The following is a 16,280-nucleotide window of genomic DNA, read 5'->3' as shown; positions in this document are numbered from 1 at the left end:
CTAAGGCCTACCTACTTTGTTGTCTTTTTACAGCAATATGTATCTGATACTGGACTGAGTTTAATTAAATTCAAATTCATATCTAGTAATTGGTCTACTAAGTTTTTGTAGCCTAGTAGTACAATCTAGATCATACCAGCCAACAACAAATAACCACATTATTATTATTTGGTTAATGATTAGGCTAATTTTTTTTTAAAAATCCACTGTTTATAAAAGAAACAAATCAAGCTAGAAACATTATAAGCGAGATGGTTTAGAATAATAACAATGGACCCAGTCTACAATTGATACAATTGCAGGTGTACATAGGGCCTACAGTCTAGTAGTTTACAGTAGGCACCTAGTGTGTAGCTAGTATACTAGTGTGTAGCTGTCCAGAGTTAAGATTCTTAATGCCTTAATGCTTTCCCCTGATAAGCCATGTGTGCTATAAATGACATAACATGACACCGAGGTGAGAAATCTTGAGGGGAGAGCAGTGGGATTTTCCCCTTTGTTCTCCCTGCTGGGCCCTGAGGGTCAAAATTATATAAGAAATACTATCTCTGTGGGGCTGGGTATCACGGAGGTGAGACATTTTCAGGGGAGGGCAGGGCAGACTCCTCTTTGGTTTTATTGTGGGCTAGATACAGGTGGCGGCTGGAAATCATGAGGGTTGCACATCAGTATTAATGTGTCTGATCACTTCCCTGCTGGATTATAAGGGTCTTAAATTGTATAACATTCTACCCAGATTGGTTATTACCCATGGATTATATTAGTCGTTGTAGTGTGGGTTTTGTAGGAGTTAAGTGGTCTCACGTTTGCTACAGTAGATAACCTATAATATATTACTGCATTTGATCAGATTCGTCTACTTAAACTCTAAACGCAAACGGTATTACTAACAGTATTTTTATTTAGAAATTTCGGCCACATATTTATATTATCCACGAAACTGTCAATAACTGTATAAGGATCTTCAATTCCTAAGAGTTCAAGTTTTTTAACGTATTTTTCCTTTTCCGCGGCGCGATTATTTACATACGTCCAGCGCTGGTGAACACGTCCAGCGCTGGCGAACAGCTGATTGTGTTTACGTCTGATGTACACCACTGTGGCGGCGGGCGTAGGTATCACGTGATTTAGGTCACGTGTTTGCAAGGACTCTATACATTTCTAGAAAAAAAAAACCTTTGCAATAAGTGAGTAGGCTCCCCTATTAACTTAGGCCCTATAGCGAAGTTTTTTTTTCTAGACATGTATAGTATTAGTATACATGTCGCAAGTGTAAACGCGGTATTACACTCCTTTATAAAGAAGATTCTACTATCGGACACCACTGCCCTTACCAGGATGGCCTGTTTAAAATTAGCATCATATACTTTAATTTAAGAAGGCAGTCTAACCACAGGCTTTAATTTTGACTACTACTTTACTCTTTAAAGTAAAACCCCATAAATTATCATTTTCTGTGGCCGATGTGCCCTACCACTATACCACAATAGCGAAGGGGTCATCCATTAACGACGTCACGCATTTTTTAAAGATTTTTACCTCCCCTCCATTACACATCGTCACAAAAAGCCAGACCCCCTCCCCTAAAATGGCGTCACACCTCAGCCTACAACCCCTACCCCCTCCTCAAATTTGCAGTTGAATCTTTTTAAAATACGATATTTTTCCATCGAGTATTTTAATTTATTAAAACATTTTTCTAAAATGCGAAATAACGGCTAAAATTCGTTTTCTAACATTGATTTTTATATAATTCAAAAGTGTGACGTCACACCATCTGAACACTCCCCCCCCCCTCCCTCTCATCACACTCCGTCATAAAATTACGGACAACCCCCTCCCCCACGAGTGTGACGTCATTTATGGACGACGCCCCCCCCCCCCCTTCCTTGAACGCAGCTGTGCAAACCAGAATAGAAAACAAAAGGATAGATATTAGAGTATAAAATAACTCTATCATTAAATATCATAATAATAGTTAAAGTTCCCTTTTCGAAAATGACGGTTCATGCGGCGTAGAGTTATTCTGCTTCTGTGACAGGAGGATAACACTGAGTTAAACTTGTCATATATGTCCACCTGGGGTGTGCCAACGTTAGACCCCCCCCCCCCACTGTCCTGGGACATTCTCTCCAGCTGGGGATGTGCCAACGTTAGACCCCCACTGTCCTGGGACATTATCTCCAGTTGGGGATGTGCCAACGTTAGACCCCCACTTTCCTGGGACATTCTCTCCAGTTGGGATGTGCCAACGTAAGACCCCCCCCCCACTGTCCTGGGACATTCTCTCCAGTTGGGATGTGCCAACGTAAGACCCCCCCCCCCCCCCCACTGTCCTGGGACATTCTCTCCAGTTGGGATGTGCCAACGTAAGACCCCCCCCCCCCCCCCCCCACTGTCCTGGGACATTCTCTCCAGTTGGGATGTGCCAACGTAAGACCCCCCCCCCCCCCCCCCCACTGTCCTGGGACATTCTCTCCAGTTGGGATGTGCCAACGTAAGACCCCCCCCCCCCCACTGTCCTGGGACATTCTCTCCAGCTGGGGATGTGCCAACGTAAGACCCCCCCCCCCACTGTCCTGGGACATTATCTCCAGTTGGGATGTGCCAACGTAAGACCCCCCCCCCCCCACTGTCCTGGGACATTCTCTCCAGTTGGGATGTGCCAACGTTAGACCCCCACTGTCCTGGGACATTCTCTCCAGTTGGGATGTGCCAACGTTAGACCCCCACTGTCCTGGGACATTCTCTCCAGCTGGGGATGTGCCAACGTTAGACCCCCACTTTCCTGGGACATTCTCTCCAGCTGGGGATGTGCCAACGTTAGACCCCCACTGTCCTGGGACATTCCAGCTGGAAATGTGCCAACGTTAGACCCCCCCCCCACTGTCCTATGGACATTCTCTCCAGCTGGGATGTGCCAACGTTAGACCCCCCCCCCCCCCACTGTCCTATGGACATTCTCTCCAGTTGGGGATGTGCCAACGTTAGACCCCCACTGTCCTGGGACATTCTCTCCAGCTGGGGATGTGCCAACGTTAGACCCCCCCCCCCCCACTGTCCTGGGACATTATCTCCAGTCGGGGATATGCCAACGTTAGACCCCCACTTTCCTGGGACATTCTCTCCAGTTGGGATGTGCCAACGTAAGACCTCCCCCCACTTTCCTGGGACATTCTCTCCAGTTGGGATGTGCCAACGTTAGACCCCCACTTTCCTGGTACATTCTCTCCAGTTGGGATGTGCCAACGTTAGACCCCCACTTTCCTGGGACATTCTCTCCAGTTGGGATGTGCCAACGTTAGACCCCCACTTTCCTGGGACATTCTCTCCAGCTGGGGATGTGCCAACGTTAGACCCCCACTTTCCTGGGACATTCTCTCCAGCTGGGGATGTGCCAACGTTAGACCCCCCACTGTCCTGGGACATTCTCTCCAGCTGGGATGTGCCAACGTAAGACCCCCCCCCCCCACTGTCCTTGGACATTCTCTCCAGCTGGGGATGTGCCAACGTAAGACCCCCCCCCCCCACTGTCCTGGGACATTATCTCCAGTTGGGATGTGCCAACGTAAGACCCCCCCCCCCCCACTGTCCTGGGACATTCTCTCCAGTTGGGATGTGCCAACGTTAGACCCCCACTGTCCTGGGACATTCTCTCCAGCTGGGGATGTGTCAACGTTAGACCCCCACTTTCCTGGGACATTCTCTCCAGTTGGGATGTGCCAACGTTAGACCCCCACTTTCCTGGGACATTCTCTCCAGTTGGGGATGTGCCAACGTTAGACCCCCACTGTCCTGGGACATTATCTCCAGCTGGGGATGTGCCAACGTAAGACCCCCCCCCCCCACTGTCCTGGAACATTATCTCCAGTTGGGATGTGCCAACGTAAGACCCCCCCCCCCCCACTGTCCTGGGACATTCTCTCCAGCTGGGGATGTGCCAACGTTAGACCCCCACTGTCCTAGGACATTATCTCCAGCTGGGGATGTGCCAACGTAAGACCCCCCCCCCCCCCCCCACTGTCCTGGGACATTATCTCCAGTTGGGATGTGCCAACGTAAGACCCCCCCCCCCCACTGTCCTGGGACATTGTCTCCAGCTGGGGATGTGCCAACGTTAGACCCCCACTGTCCTGGGACATTCTCTCCAGCTGGGTATGTGCCAACGTTAGACCCCCACTGTCCTGGGACATTCTCTCCAGCTGGGGATGTGCCAACGTAAGACCCCCCACTATCCTATAGACATTCTCTCCAGTTGGGGATGTGCCAACGTTGGATCCCCACTGTCCTAGGACATTCTCAAGTATAAACTTTGTGATGTGTCTCTCTGTGTTTATTTTGTATTACCGTGAGTTACTGGCTGCTTACTTCCCTATCATCCTTGGGATTCTAATGTTCAGGACCTAATATGGCGATCTACATTATCTTATGTGTATAGGGCACGCCCATTTGAGCCACATACATAGGAGTAGCTAAGGGGCGTGACACGTGCGACAAATTTGTGGATGCCAAAAATAAATAATTAAAAGCTAATTTTGATGCCCAAAGAAAATACCCACATGATGAATGCCATTAATGGCCAGTTACTTGTAAGAAGGTTATGGTTCTTGATCAAAGGCTTTTACTTGATTGCTAAAGATATTTCCTTCATCCTATGCATTACGACAAATACCATGGAATCTGAAGTGGCTATCCGAGTATCTCTTTTGATAATGGTCTTTGACCACAGGAGATTTGGACATTCGTTTTTTTTAAACGACAAAAAATAAAACAAGTAGTTACAGTTGTAAATGTTTAATAATTATGCCTGTTTACAAACACAAGATATATATTTTACCAATTTAATATCACTAAACTAGGTTTGAGTATTAGTAAATAGTTTTGTGTAGTTCATAAATAAGTAACTTGTGCCAAATTAGCTAGGTATTATTATAGAACAAAGTAAAATTTTACAAAAAAACATTCTTATAATATGCATTCGACTGCTTCTCTCTCTCCCCCTCCCGACACTATTGAAAAAAGTTACATATGCTGAACACAGTACAACGACTGCTACTGTTAAGGCTGCCTTTAATTTATTTTGGCCTATTTTGATAATTCAATGACAATTACAAATTAACTTGCCTCTGCATGAACCAGCCTATAACACAGTATAAGCTCAGATAAGGCATATTTTCTGGTGCTAGGCACTATACAGTACAGTTTAACTAAATGCAACTCCCTTAAGACATTAGTCTGCTTCTCTCCAGAAAATCACATCTCCCATTTTGAAAACTGCTAATGTAGATTAATTATCAAGAAAATTCAACACTTTCAATTAGGCATTCTAATTTATAAAAATTCATTATCCTACTTGAAGGGGTAAAGAGAAATTATACCAACTAATTAAGCATTAAATTGATTTGCACAACATGCATCTTCTCTTGTTATGGAATCTGAAAGAAAAACAGTGCTGTGCATTGGGCTACGAATCTTAATCTTTACCACATAACAAAATACAAAGTAGTAGTTCACAGACTGAACAGTAAAAACAAAAACAACATCTGTCCTGTTGGTATATGATTTATGATTAGAAACTTCATATCTCAAGTTGGGTACAAAAATTTCTCCTGGCTAAACATGATGGTGTTGGAAAAGATGGTGTTTGAAAATCAGTTACATTCTTCAAAGCCACTGTTGCTACAATGACCATCATTTTAAAATTAGTCTCCTTTTCTTATTAACAAGATGCAGCAAATTGTTCCAGGCAAATCCACAAAACAATGTATCTCAGGTACTAAGATGGAAGTTTGCTCTTGCAAAAAATATGTTTATTTTTGTTTAGAATAGGCCCTACACATCAACAAAACACAATAAATAAACAACAAAATATGTTTTACAAAATGTTTACTGGAAAAAAATAGTTTAAAGACAACCTGTTGAGATCTCACTATACAGATATATACTTCTAAACAGTACACATTGTTAAAATTCCTCATTTAAACTGAGTTCATTAGGTAAATAGATGTCAAACTTGTTGATGTTTTATAAATATAAATGTACATTGTATAAAAACAGTGATGGAATAGGCCATGGAATGTGATGGAATAAAAACATTAGCGGGTTTATTAAAAATAGTAAAAGGAAAATTATGCAACTCACAACTTATGTCAGCTAATTAAGAAATATTACATGGATTATATGGGTCCAAGTTATTGTCATCATATCTCTGATTCTGCTGCGGCCTTGGATTTCTTCTATTTCTTACATTTATTGGCTGTCGATTTCCAGGAACTGGCATATCATTAACCTGATTTAACTGCCCATTTACCTGAGGAATTTGATTAACCACAAATCCACCAATGATATGCACATTGTTTTGCGGCCGGGGTACAGGTGCCACTCCTTTCGCCTTGCTTGGTATTTTGGGGCTCTTTGGTGCACCTATTATTTTATCTTCAAGGAAACCTATTTAAAATATTACACGCTATGTTATTTTATCTCAGTAAAAGCAGTGTTACAAGTGCAAATTTTAAAAAATATTCATTATTTATAAATTTAATATCTTGTAATATCAGTTCTATACAATCAAATGACATTAAGACTACTTTTAAGGAGGACAAATTTATAACTTTCAACCATGTGTTACACTGTAGATAAGAAGCCTAAGTTATAATTATCAAAAAGGTTTGACAACAACTTAGTGCCGTTCTTAGTAGTAAAGGTTCTACCATCCTTGCTTGTATATTGTTAGACTTAATTCAACTACATACCTAGAGCTTTTCTTCTCTCATTGGCTTCCTTTCTTATCTCAGCAACAGCCCTTTCATCATCTTCCTGAAGATATAAAGAGAAGCGATATTAAAGTATTGCATGCATCAATCAAAAGGGACTTCAGTGTTTTAAGTAACAAAAAATTAGAAAATGTTATAACATTCACTGCTATCATTACTAATCAAAACCTACAATTACAGTATCTGCAAGACATCTTCATTCATAATCAGACCAGATTCCAAAGCTGCTATGAGAATTTTATTTCGGTAAAACATTTTTAACGCAAAATTGATTGCAAATGCATCAAAATTTAACAAATTGCAAATGCATTAAATATTTAACAAATTACTTTAATTACTTACTTCTGGATTAGTCCACAAGGAGCAAGCATTGCATTCTGCACAGGCGTAGCCAGGGTCACGTGGATGAGCACAAAAGTGATTATAATCAATCTGGTTAGGATTAACCACAAAGAGATGAAAATTATAACAGTGAGATAAGTGTTGCTTGCACATTTCTATTATACTACTACTGTTTTAAAAATAATTTCCATCAACAAATTCAGTGAAGAACTTACTTTGGACTTTCTACAAATGTAACACATTGTAGTACCACAACGGCAAGTCATCTTGTTACAGCCTGTGTCTTTCATGAATTCAGCTTTACAGGATACACAATTACGAACTTTGGCTTTCGTCATTTTCTCTTCACTAAAAATGTAAAATAAAAATATGGGCAAAATGAAAATTATAAAAACATTGCTTCAATTTTTTTTAAAAAATGAATGAGCATTAATCACTGAGTTTTTAACATTGACATGTCTTGGAGTTGATTTAGTGATAAGCTTTGACCTATAGCCAGCTATATTTGTTAATAAAAAGTGCAATTACCACAACTTAAATTCTACTGTTAGAAAAATTTATTTTAAAATTAATAACGTAAGTCTTCAAACTAGATAGTAAATAGAGTAGTATTTTTTTCAAGTGATATCTATGCATCAGACATTGGTCTTTATGGTAATAACTTACTACTCTTTCCTTAGAGCTGTTTCATCCTTCTTCTCAATTTGTGCACATGTAAACCCTTCATGTTCTTTCCAGTCTACACCACAGTCTCTACAAACTGTCTGTGGGTGGATTTTATTTATTTGTTTCAATACATCATTAGAAATTTGTATCAAGAAAACAGCAAACTGTTACAAAGTTGTGAAACACATTGAAACATACAAAGTAGATCATCACCTTTTGACACTCCTCCCTGAGGCACCTGAACATTTTAACAGAAGGAGATAAAATGGCTGCAAATTCACACTGACTGCATCTGGAAGACAACATGTTGCATTTACAGTTATGAAGTTTGAACAATAACTGCTAACCCTGAAGTCTTGAGTTCAGCTTTAAGAGAACACACAACTCTGATTAATGACTGACTCATTTGTGGAAAGTAAAATACCATAGGATAACCATGTAGATTGTAGTACCTATGTACATTTGTGTGCATAATTATGTACAAGCTACAAACAAGATCAGCCCCTTACAAACTGTCAAGTACAAAAAGAATACTTTTTGTTGATAAGATTTCAGTTTGTATGGTTTCCTACTTTATTTTTTATAAAATCATACACTGGCTAGCAAATACAAGTTTTAATATTTATTACAAAATTTATTTATATGAATAAGCAAAGTGACAATTTATTTTCATAAAATAAATACCTAAACAAATTACTCAAGTTGGCTGTGCTCAAATTTTCCGCCATTGATCTCTCTTCCAATTTCCTCCATGTTTTTGGTTCAAGACATCTTTTTAATTCACCTAAATAAATAATCTTTCATTAATAATGGCAAAGAGAAAAAACATCACAAACAATCATTCTTTTTATGCAGTAGCTTACAACTTTTAAACTGACAAACAACTTACTTTCTGGATAAGTTGTCTGACAGTCAAATGCCATGCAGTTCAATGTGACCTAAAAATAGAAATGCAGTTTTTCTACCTGCCTTGTAAAATCACTGTCTGTTTTGTTTTTACATTTTGTTGACGACTTGAGATGAAATTTTTAAATTATAAAATAAAACTGTAATAGATAAAATTAGTGTAGGAATATACCTTTTTTAAAAAAAGTAGTGCTTAGGTGCTATTAAAAAAAAAATAAAGTTATGTTGCTCTATTGCAAATCTATTCAACACTTTAAAAAATACATTGAATAAATATCAAACAGATGATAGTTTAAAATCAAACCTTTCCAGTTCCAAAAATGATTTCTTCTGCATATGAATTAAGACAGCCCACACAAACCAAATGCCCTTCCATACACTGAGCCATTTTTTCAAACTCACTGTTATCAAAGCAGCATGCACATTCTATTTTTTGTTTCTCCTGTTCCTAAAAATGAATACAACCAGTTGTATTAAGAGTAGTTGCAATGTGGTTAATTAATATTTTTTTAATTTACATTTTTAATAATTAAAAAAAGTACATGAAAGAAAACAATAAAAACAAAATATAGTTGGCTATTATTTGACAATTTAAATACAACCAACATACCATGTGTAGGTATTCCATTGTGCTATTCACAAAATCTACTTCTATCTGCAGGGGTAAAGGCACATTTTGAAGCTTTTTGCCAACAGATCTCTTACTAACCATTCGACGCACCTCAAATACTTTTGATAATCCATCATCTAAAATAGATTTTTCAAATGTTTATTATTGACTACTTTAACATACACAATACACAATCAATTACTGCATATTTTAAATCTATTCTTTTCAAGTTAGGAAAACAATAAATTATTTGTCTGCAGGAACACACAGAGCCGGCGTTAGGGGGTGGCGAACGGGGCGGTCGCCATAGGCCCCGCGCTTGAAGGGGCCCCGCGCTTCAGCAATGTCATTGTTATCTGAATTAGTTTGTAAACTTAAAAAAATAAATTGTTGCTGAATTCAATTGGGAAAAACTAAATGATCGAATGCCGACGTTGTTGATTGTTATAACTGAGGCCACGGTTGATGTTGGTGATTCCCAACTGAACTGGGACAGGCCGTAATTCGATACAAAAATAGTGTCACGCCTTCCCTTTGTGTAGGGTACGGTCGCCTGGCATTTGACCTGAGCTGACTGGAGATGGCGGTCGAGAATTAGCCCACGACGTAAAGAGATACCCTATTTTATGCGGACCCATGAAGACGTCCTTTTAGTGAGCAGTTCGGGATGTCTGTAGTAGACCGTTAGTGACCTGATGAACTCTAGTCCTGACTTTCTTGTTGTAGATGTCGTATAATGTCGTATATGTACAGTGTTTCTTCCAGACTTTTTTCTCCAGGGGGGGGGGGGAGAGGGGCACTTGAAATTTTCAGGGAGATGCCTGGAAGAAACTCTATATGTAGGCCTACTTGTCTTGGTATAACAAAGTTAACATTCGGTTGCGTGCAGAGGGGTGGGAGGAGGGCGACGAGGGGGGGGGGCGCCTTAGGATCTATATCAGGCGGCATTAAACAGAGTGATTTATTATTATTTTTTGGAAGAAAGTTAAAACTGTTGTTATGTTGTATCACCTTAAGGATTCACCCGTTCAATAATTAAGACAATAATGTTTTTGCTTTTAAAATATTGTATAATTCTAAACAAATTTTGAAGTCTATACTGTTTTGATACATCAGGCCGAGTTCGCTGTATTGTAAACTTTATTTTCCTAATTATTCGGCACGTGATTAAATTTTCTTAAGTGATTTGGTATGAATTACATAACTGTCAAAAGTGATTTAATATCTTAGCAAAGGAAAAAAAAAACTACGAACATTGGGTTAATACATGGGAGAGAAAAATATGTTATTATAGTGGAAAGTTTGACATTAGCTTATAAACTCCAAAACATTTGTGTTATTATGTGTACATCACATTATATAGCCCTTATACACACACACACACACACACATATATATATATATATATATATATATATATATATAAATAATGGAAAGGCCCCGCGCGGATGGTTGGCCATAGGCCCCGCGTATTCCTAACGCCGGCTCTGGGAACACAATACAGCATTGGCAAATAAATTCTCAACAATGTAATATATATAAAATGGATTACCATTTTCCAACAAAACATCTACAGGCTGCTTGCTATCAGGACCTAAAAAAAAAGCACACTGGCAATAAAAACACTTACTCTAAAATGATACTAAGTAACTTAATTTCTATATATTGGCCTAGATATATAAAACAAGAGTTTGTGTGTCTATCCAGATTAGAGAACTAAATGCCTAAACCAGTGGCATAGCGAGGTCGGGTGTTACCCGGTGCGGCACTTAATGGTGTCACCCCCCAGAGGCATAGCGACTCTTCCGGGGGACAAACTTTCAGTTTTCGATTTGCAACCCACCCCCTCAAACTTTTGATTTGCACCCCCCCCCCCCTCAAATTTTTCTCTATATATTTTACTATTTTTTGCCTTGGTGTCACCCCCCTAAATGGTGTCACCCGGTGCGGTCCGCACCCCCCCCCCCTCTGGCCTTAACCAAATATGTTCTTATTCAGAACATATTGTTAGCCTACTGGGAGGAAGGTTTATACCTGCTTTATATATATATATATATATATATATATATATATATATATATATATATATATATATATATAAGGTTATAAATTCAGAAACAATTTTATTAAATTGTTTTTGAATTTATAACCTCTTATAGAGACTTATTTAAAGTCTTCCGTCCCAATGACTTATATTAGAAGAGTATTGATTGCATTAGAAATTAATAAATCATTAAATTGTGCATCCATGATCCTTGTTGTTTTTATGCAGTTTCTTTTAGTTATTTTGTTGATGGGGGGGGGGGGGGGGGGGGGGGAAGGTCACATGAATTTTCTATCAGACAGGGAAGATGCATGGGAAGCAGCAAATATGGAAGGTGGATGGGATGTGGCAATGAATATGAATGCTATCCTATCCCACTGGGATATTTTACAATGATACTGTTTGTAACACAGGCTTATGGGCAAGTGATTTAAATAATTTTTTAAAAAGTTGACTGGGTATATTTTAAAAATACTTTAAAATTAAACTTAAACCCACAACTACACAACTTAGATAAAAGAAAAAAACAAGATTTCATACCAAATTTATAAAATTGTTAGAAACCATATGAACTTTACATTTCAATGCCAAATATAACAGTGGCGTAGCGAGGTCGGGTGTCACCCAGTGCGGCACTTAATGGTGTCACTCCCAAAGGCGTAGCGACCCTTCCCAGGGACAAACTTTCAAATTTTTTATTTGCACCCCCCCCTCAAACTTTCGATTTGCACACCCCCCCCCCCCCTCAAGTTTTTCTCTATATATTTTGCTATTTTTTGCCTTGGTGTCACCCCCCTAAATGGTGTCACCCGGTGCGGTCCGCACCCCCCTGCTCCCCTCACTACGCCTCTGAAATATAACTATATATAAACCTGCCTGTTTTTTCTAGCTCAGCCATGATCAAGCATAAAGACTTGTGAGTTTTAGCATATTGCCATTGATGAAAACTTGCTATGGCGGTTATATCAACCATGTAAAGCTGTGGGAAAAAAAATACTTTTTTAAACCAATTTATATTTAAAATATCTTTTAAAATAAGAAAATTCTGAAACTTGGCTCATTGATATTAGCTTGCAAATATATAATACTGTAAAAATAAATAGCCCTGAATCTGAATGGGGCTTATGTGATGAAAGTGTTTTTTCAAATAGGCCTACAATTTTATTTATAAAGCTTAATTAGTAATTAGGTCTAGATCTTTGTATTATAATACATATCCCTATTTAGAGAAGTTAATTCAAAATTTGATTGTAGAAGTAAATGCATACTTTTGGAAAATCCATCACCAGCTGCCTTTTACAGTGATCAGGAGAATAGTCAGGTTTCTGGTATGGTCTGTTATAAAAGTCTGGACGATTGTCTTCTTCATTCATGGCTTATATTATTTATTGCACTAGGCCTCACAGCTAACATAAAAATTATATATCATGTAAAATACATTGTAAAAATAAGTTGCAAATGGATAAAATGAATTCAATATATATATACTAATACTATATGTACAAAGCTTTCCCAGTTACACTTAATTTAAACATTAAGAAGTCAGAGTGTTACACTTGATTTAAACATTAAGAAGTCAGAGTGTTAGACCGAATCTTGGGAATTTAATGTAGCCTAAGAAGAAGTATAGTTAGTTACTAATAGTTACTATTACTATCTATAGTCTATAGTAGTAAGTTTTAGTTTAGTTAGGCGTAGTGACGGTAGTGATGTAAGAGATTTTTTGTTAAACTATGACTGCCATGTTATTGTAAGTAATCTATTGAGTTAAAGTAATTAAAGTAGATCTATTACTTTTTCAAAATGTATATTAACATCTAGATAATATTATCTGGATTTAGATCTAGACTCTCGATAACCAGATTTAGTATCGAGTATAGAAATTAAGATTTCAACCAAAATGTAACACAAACTTTTCAGGAACAATACTGAGTTACCATCATGCCCTGAGAATCCCGCTTTTCATTTACCTAGCAACGGGAACCAATTGCCTCTTCATCATGTGACATCAGAATGTGCCTTCGCAGTTAGCCGCAGGATCTAATCTAGAATCTAGATCTTGTTGTAGATCTATAGACTATCAGATTTAACATTTCTCAACCTCTAAGGATCTATTTGAAAAAAAAAATTAAAAACTTTTTTTTCTCTTTTTTTTAAGCAAATGGGATAATTTTTGTTGTTGCAAGATTCACATTTTATTGTAAGTTCTTTATCCTCACCCGCTAAACTGCGTCTTATTAGAGTTCATGTATAATCTAGATCTAGCACAGTGTTTCTTCCAGACTTTTTTTCTCGGGAGGGGGGGGGGGGGCGGTCAACATTTTCCGGGGGGGGGGGGGGCGGACACTGGTAAAAGTATGTTTTCTATATAAATTCCATTTCGTTCGGGGGGGGGGGGGTAGACTTTCTACCCCCCCCCCCCCCCTAAGAGATGCCTGGAAGAAACTCTGATCTAGCAGATCTTCACGTAACAAATTTACATTTTCTAACGCTATCGGCATTTAGGTCTCTTCTTAGACGTGAGCTGTGTATTCAGTCAGTTGGCCTCATTGTATTCTAGGACCAAGAAGCGAAATCGCTCTAGTGGGAGCAGGCAGGCTACGTTGACAATCCCATGATATTCTCTGGATTTTGGAACTTGGACAACCAGTTTGCTTTTTCTAGCTTGGAGAAAGCGCCCTTGAATGCACATGAATCTCGACACTTAAATTTGGCAAACTAGCATGAGCTAGTGACCTTTTACCACCGTAACCTAGCTTGAATCTCATGCGACTGAGCTTCAGGCAACAGAATCGATAGGTTGAATTTTATTTGATTGGGCGAGTGGCAGAGCTAGAAAAAAAAGGCAAATATCAAATTTTATCAATCAATTACCTCTTGGTCATCTGATTACATTACTGGCCCAGACACAAATCACCACCTACGTCTACACACTGATGCATGCTATTAAAAGATATCCCATATGCAATAACATGCAGAGTATTCGAGCACCCCCCCCCCCCCCGGCCTTATTTTCTATTAATACCCACTAAGAGTTTAAGTTAGGCATCTCCTAGTTCTAAATTACTATTAGAGGCATAATTACAAGTAAATAAGTGAAAACACTTTTTTCTGAGCATGGATAATCGGTGTTTCTTCCAAACTTTTTTTCTCCGGTTGGAGATCCCCCCCCCCCCCCGAAGAGATGCCTGGAAGAAACTCTGTGTATAATGTTCAACCTTTAAAATGATGTTCTTAATTCTAGAGATTAAAACCCTAATGGAACAACAAAACAAAAAGAAAACTCAAAGAAAATAGTTTACAAAATCATTTTTACTGGGTCATTTTCATCTGGTAACAAAAATAACAACTGTAGACCACTCAGACAAAAATAAGCTAACACAGGACCAGATTCAGAGTTGAAAAAAAAGGAAACTAACACTCAAACTAATTATATACATGTAAATTTAAATACTGAAAACAATTCAGATCTGCCCATTTTTGTAACACTAACAGTAGGTTTTAAAAATAACAAAATACAATTCTTACATGCTTTTTAAAAGAGCATATGCCCAAAAGTAAAATTAAAATGTTAAAATTACAGTTATAAAAGTTTTTTAACATCTACACTATACTAAAATGTACTGCGCCAGCGTATAGGCCTAGCTAACTGGCAGACCTGTAAATCTTAAAATCCCATTTCAAATGAGTTAATAGATAAATTGCAAATTTAAAATTTCTTCTCTACATGTGGTAAATATAAGAAATGTACATAGTACAAAGTCATATAATGAAATATATAAATATACAATTGGACTTGGTACAAATAGTAAAACAATAAAATGATTTCATCGACTCTGTCAGCTAATTAAATAACCACACATAAGTTCTAACAGTAAACAATACTTTCACACCAGCTCACATAAAACAACCTTTTCTAAATCAGAGTATATAAGACAGAGTAACTTGTCAGTTTTCTATTGAAAAAAAAATTAAAACAGAGGTAAGTTGTGTTAACAAAACCAGTCTTACAAATACATTTCTTACAAAATACTTGAATTAAAATATTTTTAAACTAATGACAAGAAATCGCTAATTATTGCTGTTTAATAAGGAAAGATGACTGGAATCTAATTTGGCCTTTCACAAAAAATGGATGGTTCAAACTTTAAACTATTGAAACATTCTAAAAGAGGGTTAAATAAAACTGACTTTTATTAACTTTACTGTGTTACTAAATAAATTAATGGTTAGATAAAGATGGGTAATAGATATTCTGTGTGTTAAAAAAGCTTGAACTAAGAAGAAACTCTACAAACAGCTAGGATAGAAACTATACAGCTTTTAAGTCTTTAAAGTGTGAAGTAGTCAATAAATTTGACATGTATGATATCTTTTTTCAACACTATAAAAAATGATTTTTTTGTGTTATACCTAAATTATACAATTTTTAAATTAACACTGCTAACAATGCCAATTGATAGAGTACATTTTCACAACCTAATACTGCTACAGAATTTTAACCTATGCTTGTTTATAGAAGATATTTAGGCCTACTGGAGAATAGCTATCATATTTTCCAGTGTTTAACTATAAATCTACTGGGCATACTTTTCCATTTAAAAGAGTTTGGGATATACCCACCATATATGATGACTCCCAACACAAAAAAGTAATTTTATGTTGAAAAATACAGAAATACACTGTTTTTTTACTCTACCTCTAGCACACAAATTCTATCAACTTTTTAAACATTATTACAAATTTAAATATATTAAGAATCAACAATTGTAGATATAAAAGATTAAAAGAAAAAGAAAAACATTGAAGCAAATCTAAAAGATTGCCAAAACTGACATTATTGTGATCTATTTCACTGAGCCAAATCAGCTTCAATTAGAGTAAACCTTTGCTGTTGTGCCCATTTTTATTACTAAAGTAACATGTTACATCCTTCTGC

General features: G+C 37.7%; 1 protein-coding gene across 4 annotated transcripts; it reads right to left on the bottom strand.

The window, feature by feature from the left end:
* Window positions 1-4,783: 4,783 nt before the first annotated feature.
* Window positions 4,784-13,320, bottom strand: LOC131956840 (E3 ubiquitin-protein ligase RNF216). 4 transcript variants are annotated; one of them, XM_059321724.1, is made up of 15 exons: window positions 13,136-13,272; window positions 12,610-12,747; window positions 12,218-12,320; window positions 10,850-10,891; window positions 9,298-9,434; window positions 8,992-9,135; window positions 8,671-8,719; window positions 8,466-8,565; window positions 7,995-8,073; window positions 7,782-7,879; window positions 7,331-7,463; window positions 7,116-7,205; window positions 6,753-6,816; window positions 6,311-6,447; window positions 4,784-5,435 (listed from the first exon to the last, which is right to left on the bottom strand). In XM_059321724.1, the coding sequence occupies exons 2-15, from the start codon at window positions 12,712-12,714 to the stop codon at window positions 5,427-5,429; spliced, it is 1,290 nt and encodes a 429-aa protein (XP_059177707.1). In that variant the 5' UTR covers window positions 12,715-12,747; window positions 13,136-13,272; the 3' UTR covers window positions 4,784-5,426. The 4 variants fall into 4 exon arrangements, with proteins under 4 accessions (XP_059177707.1, XP_059177546.1, XP_059177632.1 ...); XM_059321563.1 differs by lacking the exons at window positions 4,784-5,435; window positions 13,136-13,272 and adding an exon at window positions 13,279-13,320 and having other exon boundaries at window positions 5,442-6,447; XM_059321649.1 differs by lacking the exon at window positions 4,784-5,435 and having other exon boundaries at window positions 5,442-6,447; window positions 13,255-13,309.
* Window positions 13,321-16,280: the final 2,960 nt, after the last annotated feature.

The sequence above is a fragment of the Physella acuta genome, unplaced genomic scaffold (assembly GCF_028476545.2).
Source record: "Physella acuta isolate Inbredline_101_S28 unplaced genomic scaffold, ASM2847654v3 ptg000008l, whole genome shotgun sequence".
NCBI lineage: Eukaryota > Metazoa > Mollusca > Gastropoda > Physidae > Physella > Physella acuta.
Note: the sequence above shows the minus strand (reverse complement) of the source record. Positions and strands in the feature narration are given on the sequence as shown.

What these genes read in the sequence shown, in the direction of transcription:
- LOC131956840 (XM_059321563.1), bottom strand. Translation starts at nt 12,714, where the DNA reads ATGAATGAAGAAGACAATCGTCCAGACTTTTATAACAGACCATACCAG. An exon ending in AGATGTTTTGTTGGAAAATG is followed by an intron (nt 9,435 to 10,849) that starts GTAATCCATTTT and finishes AATCTATTTTAG; the next exon opens with ATGATGGATTATCAAAAGTA. An exon ending in CAATGGAATACCTACACATG is followed by an intron (nt 9,136 to 9,297) that starts GTATGTTGGTTG and finishes ATTCATTTTTAG; the next exon opens with GAACAGGAGAAACAAAAAAT.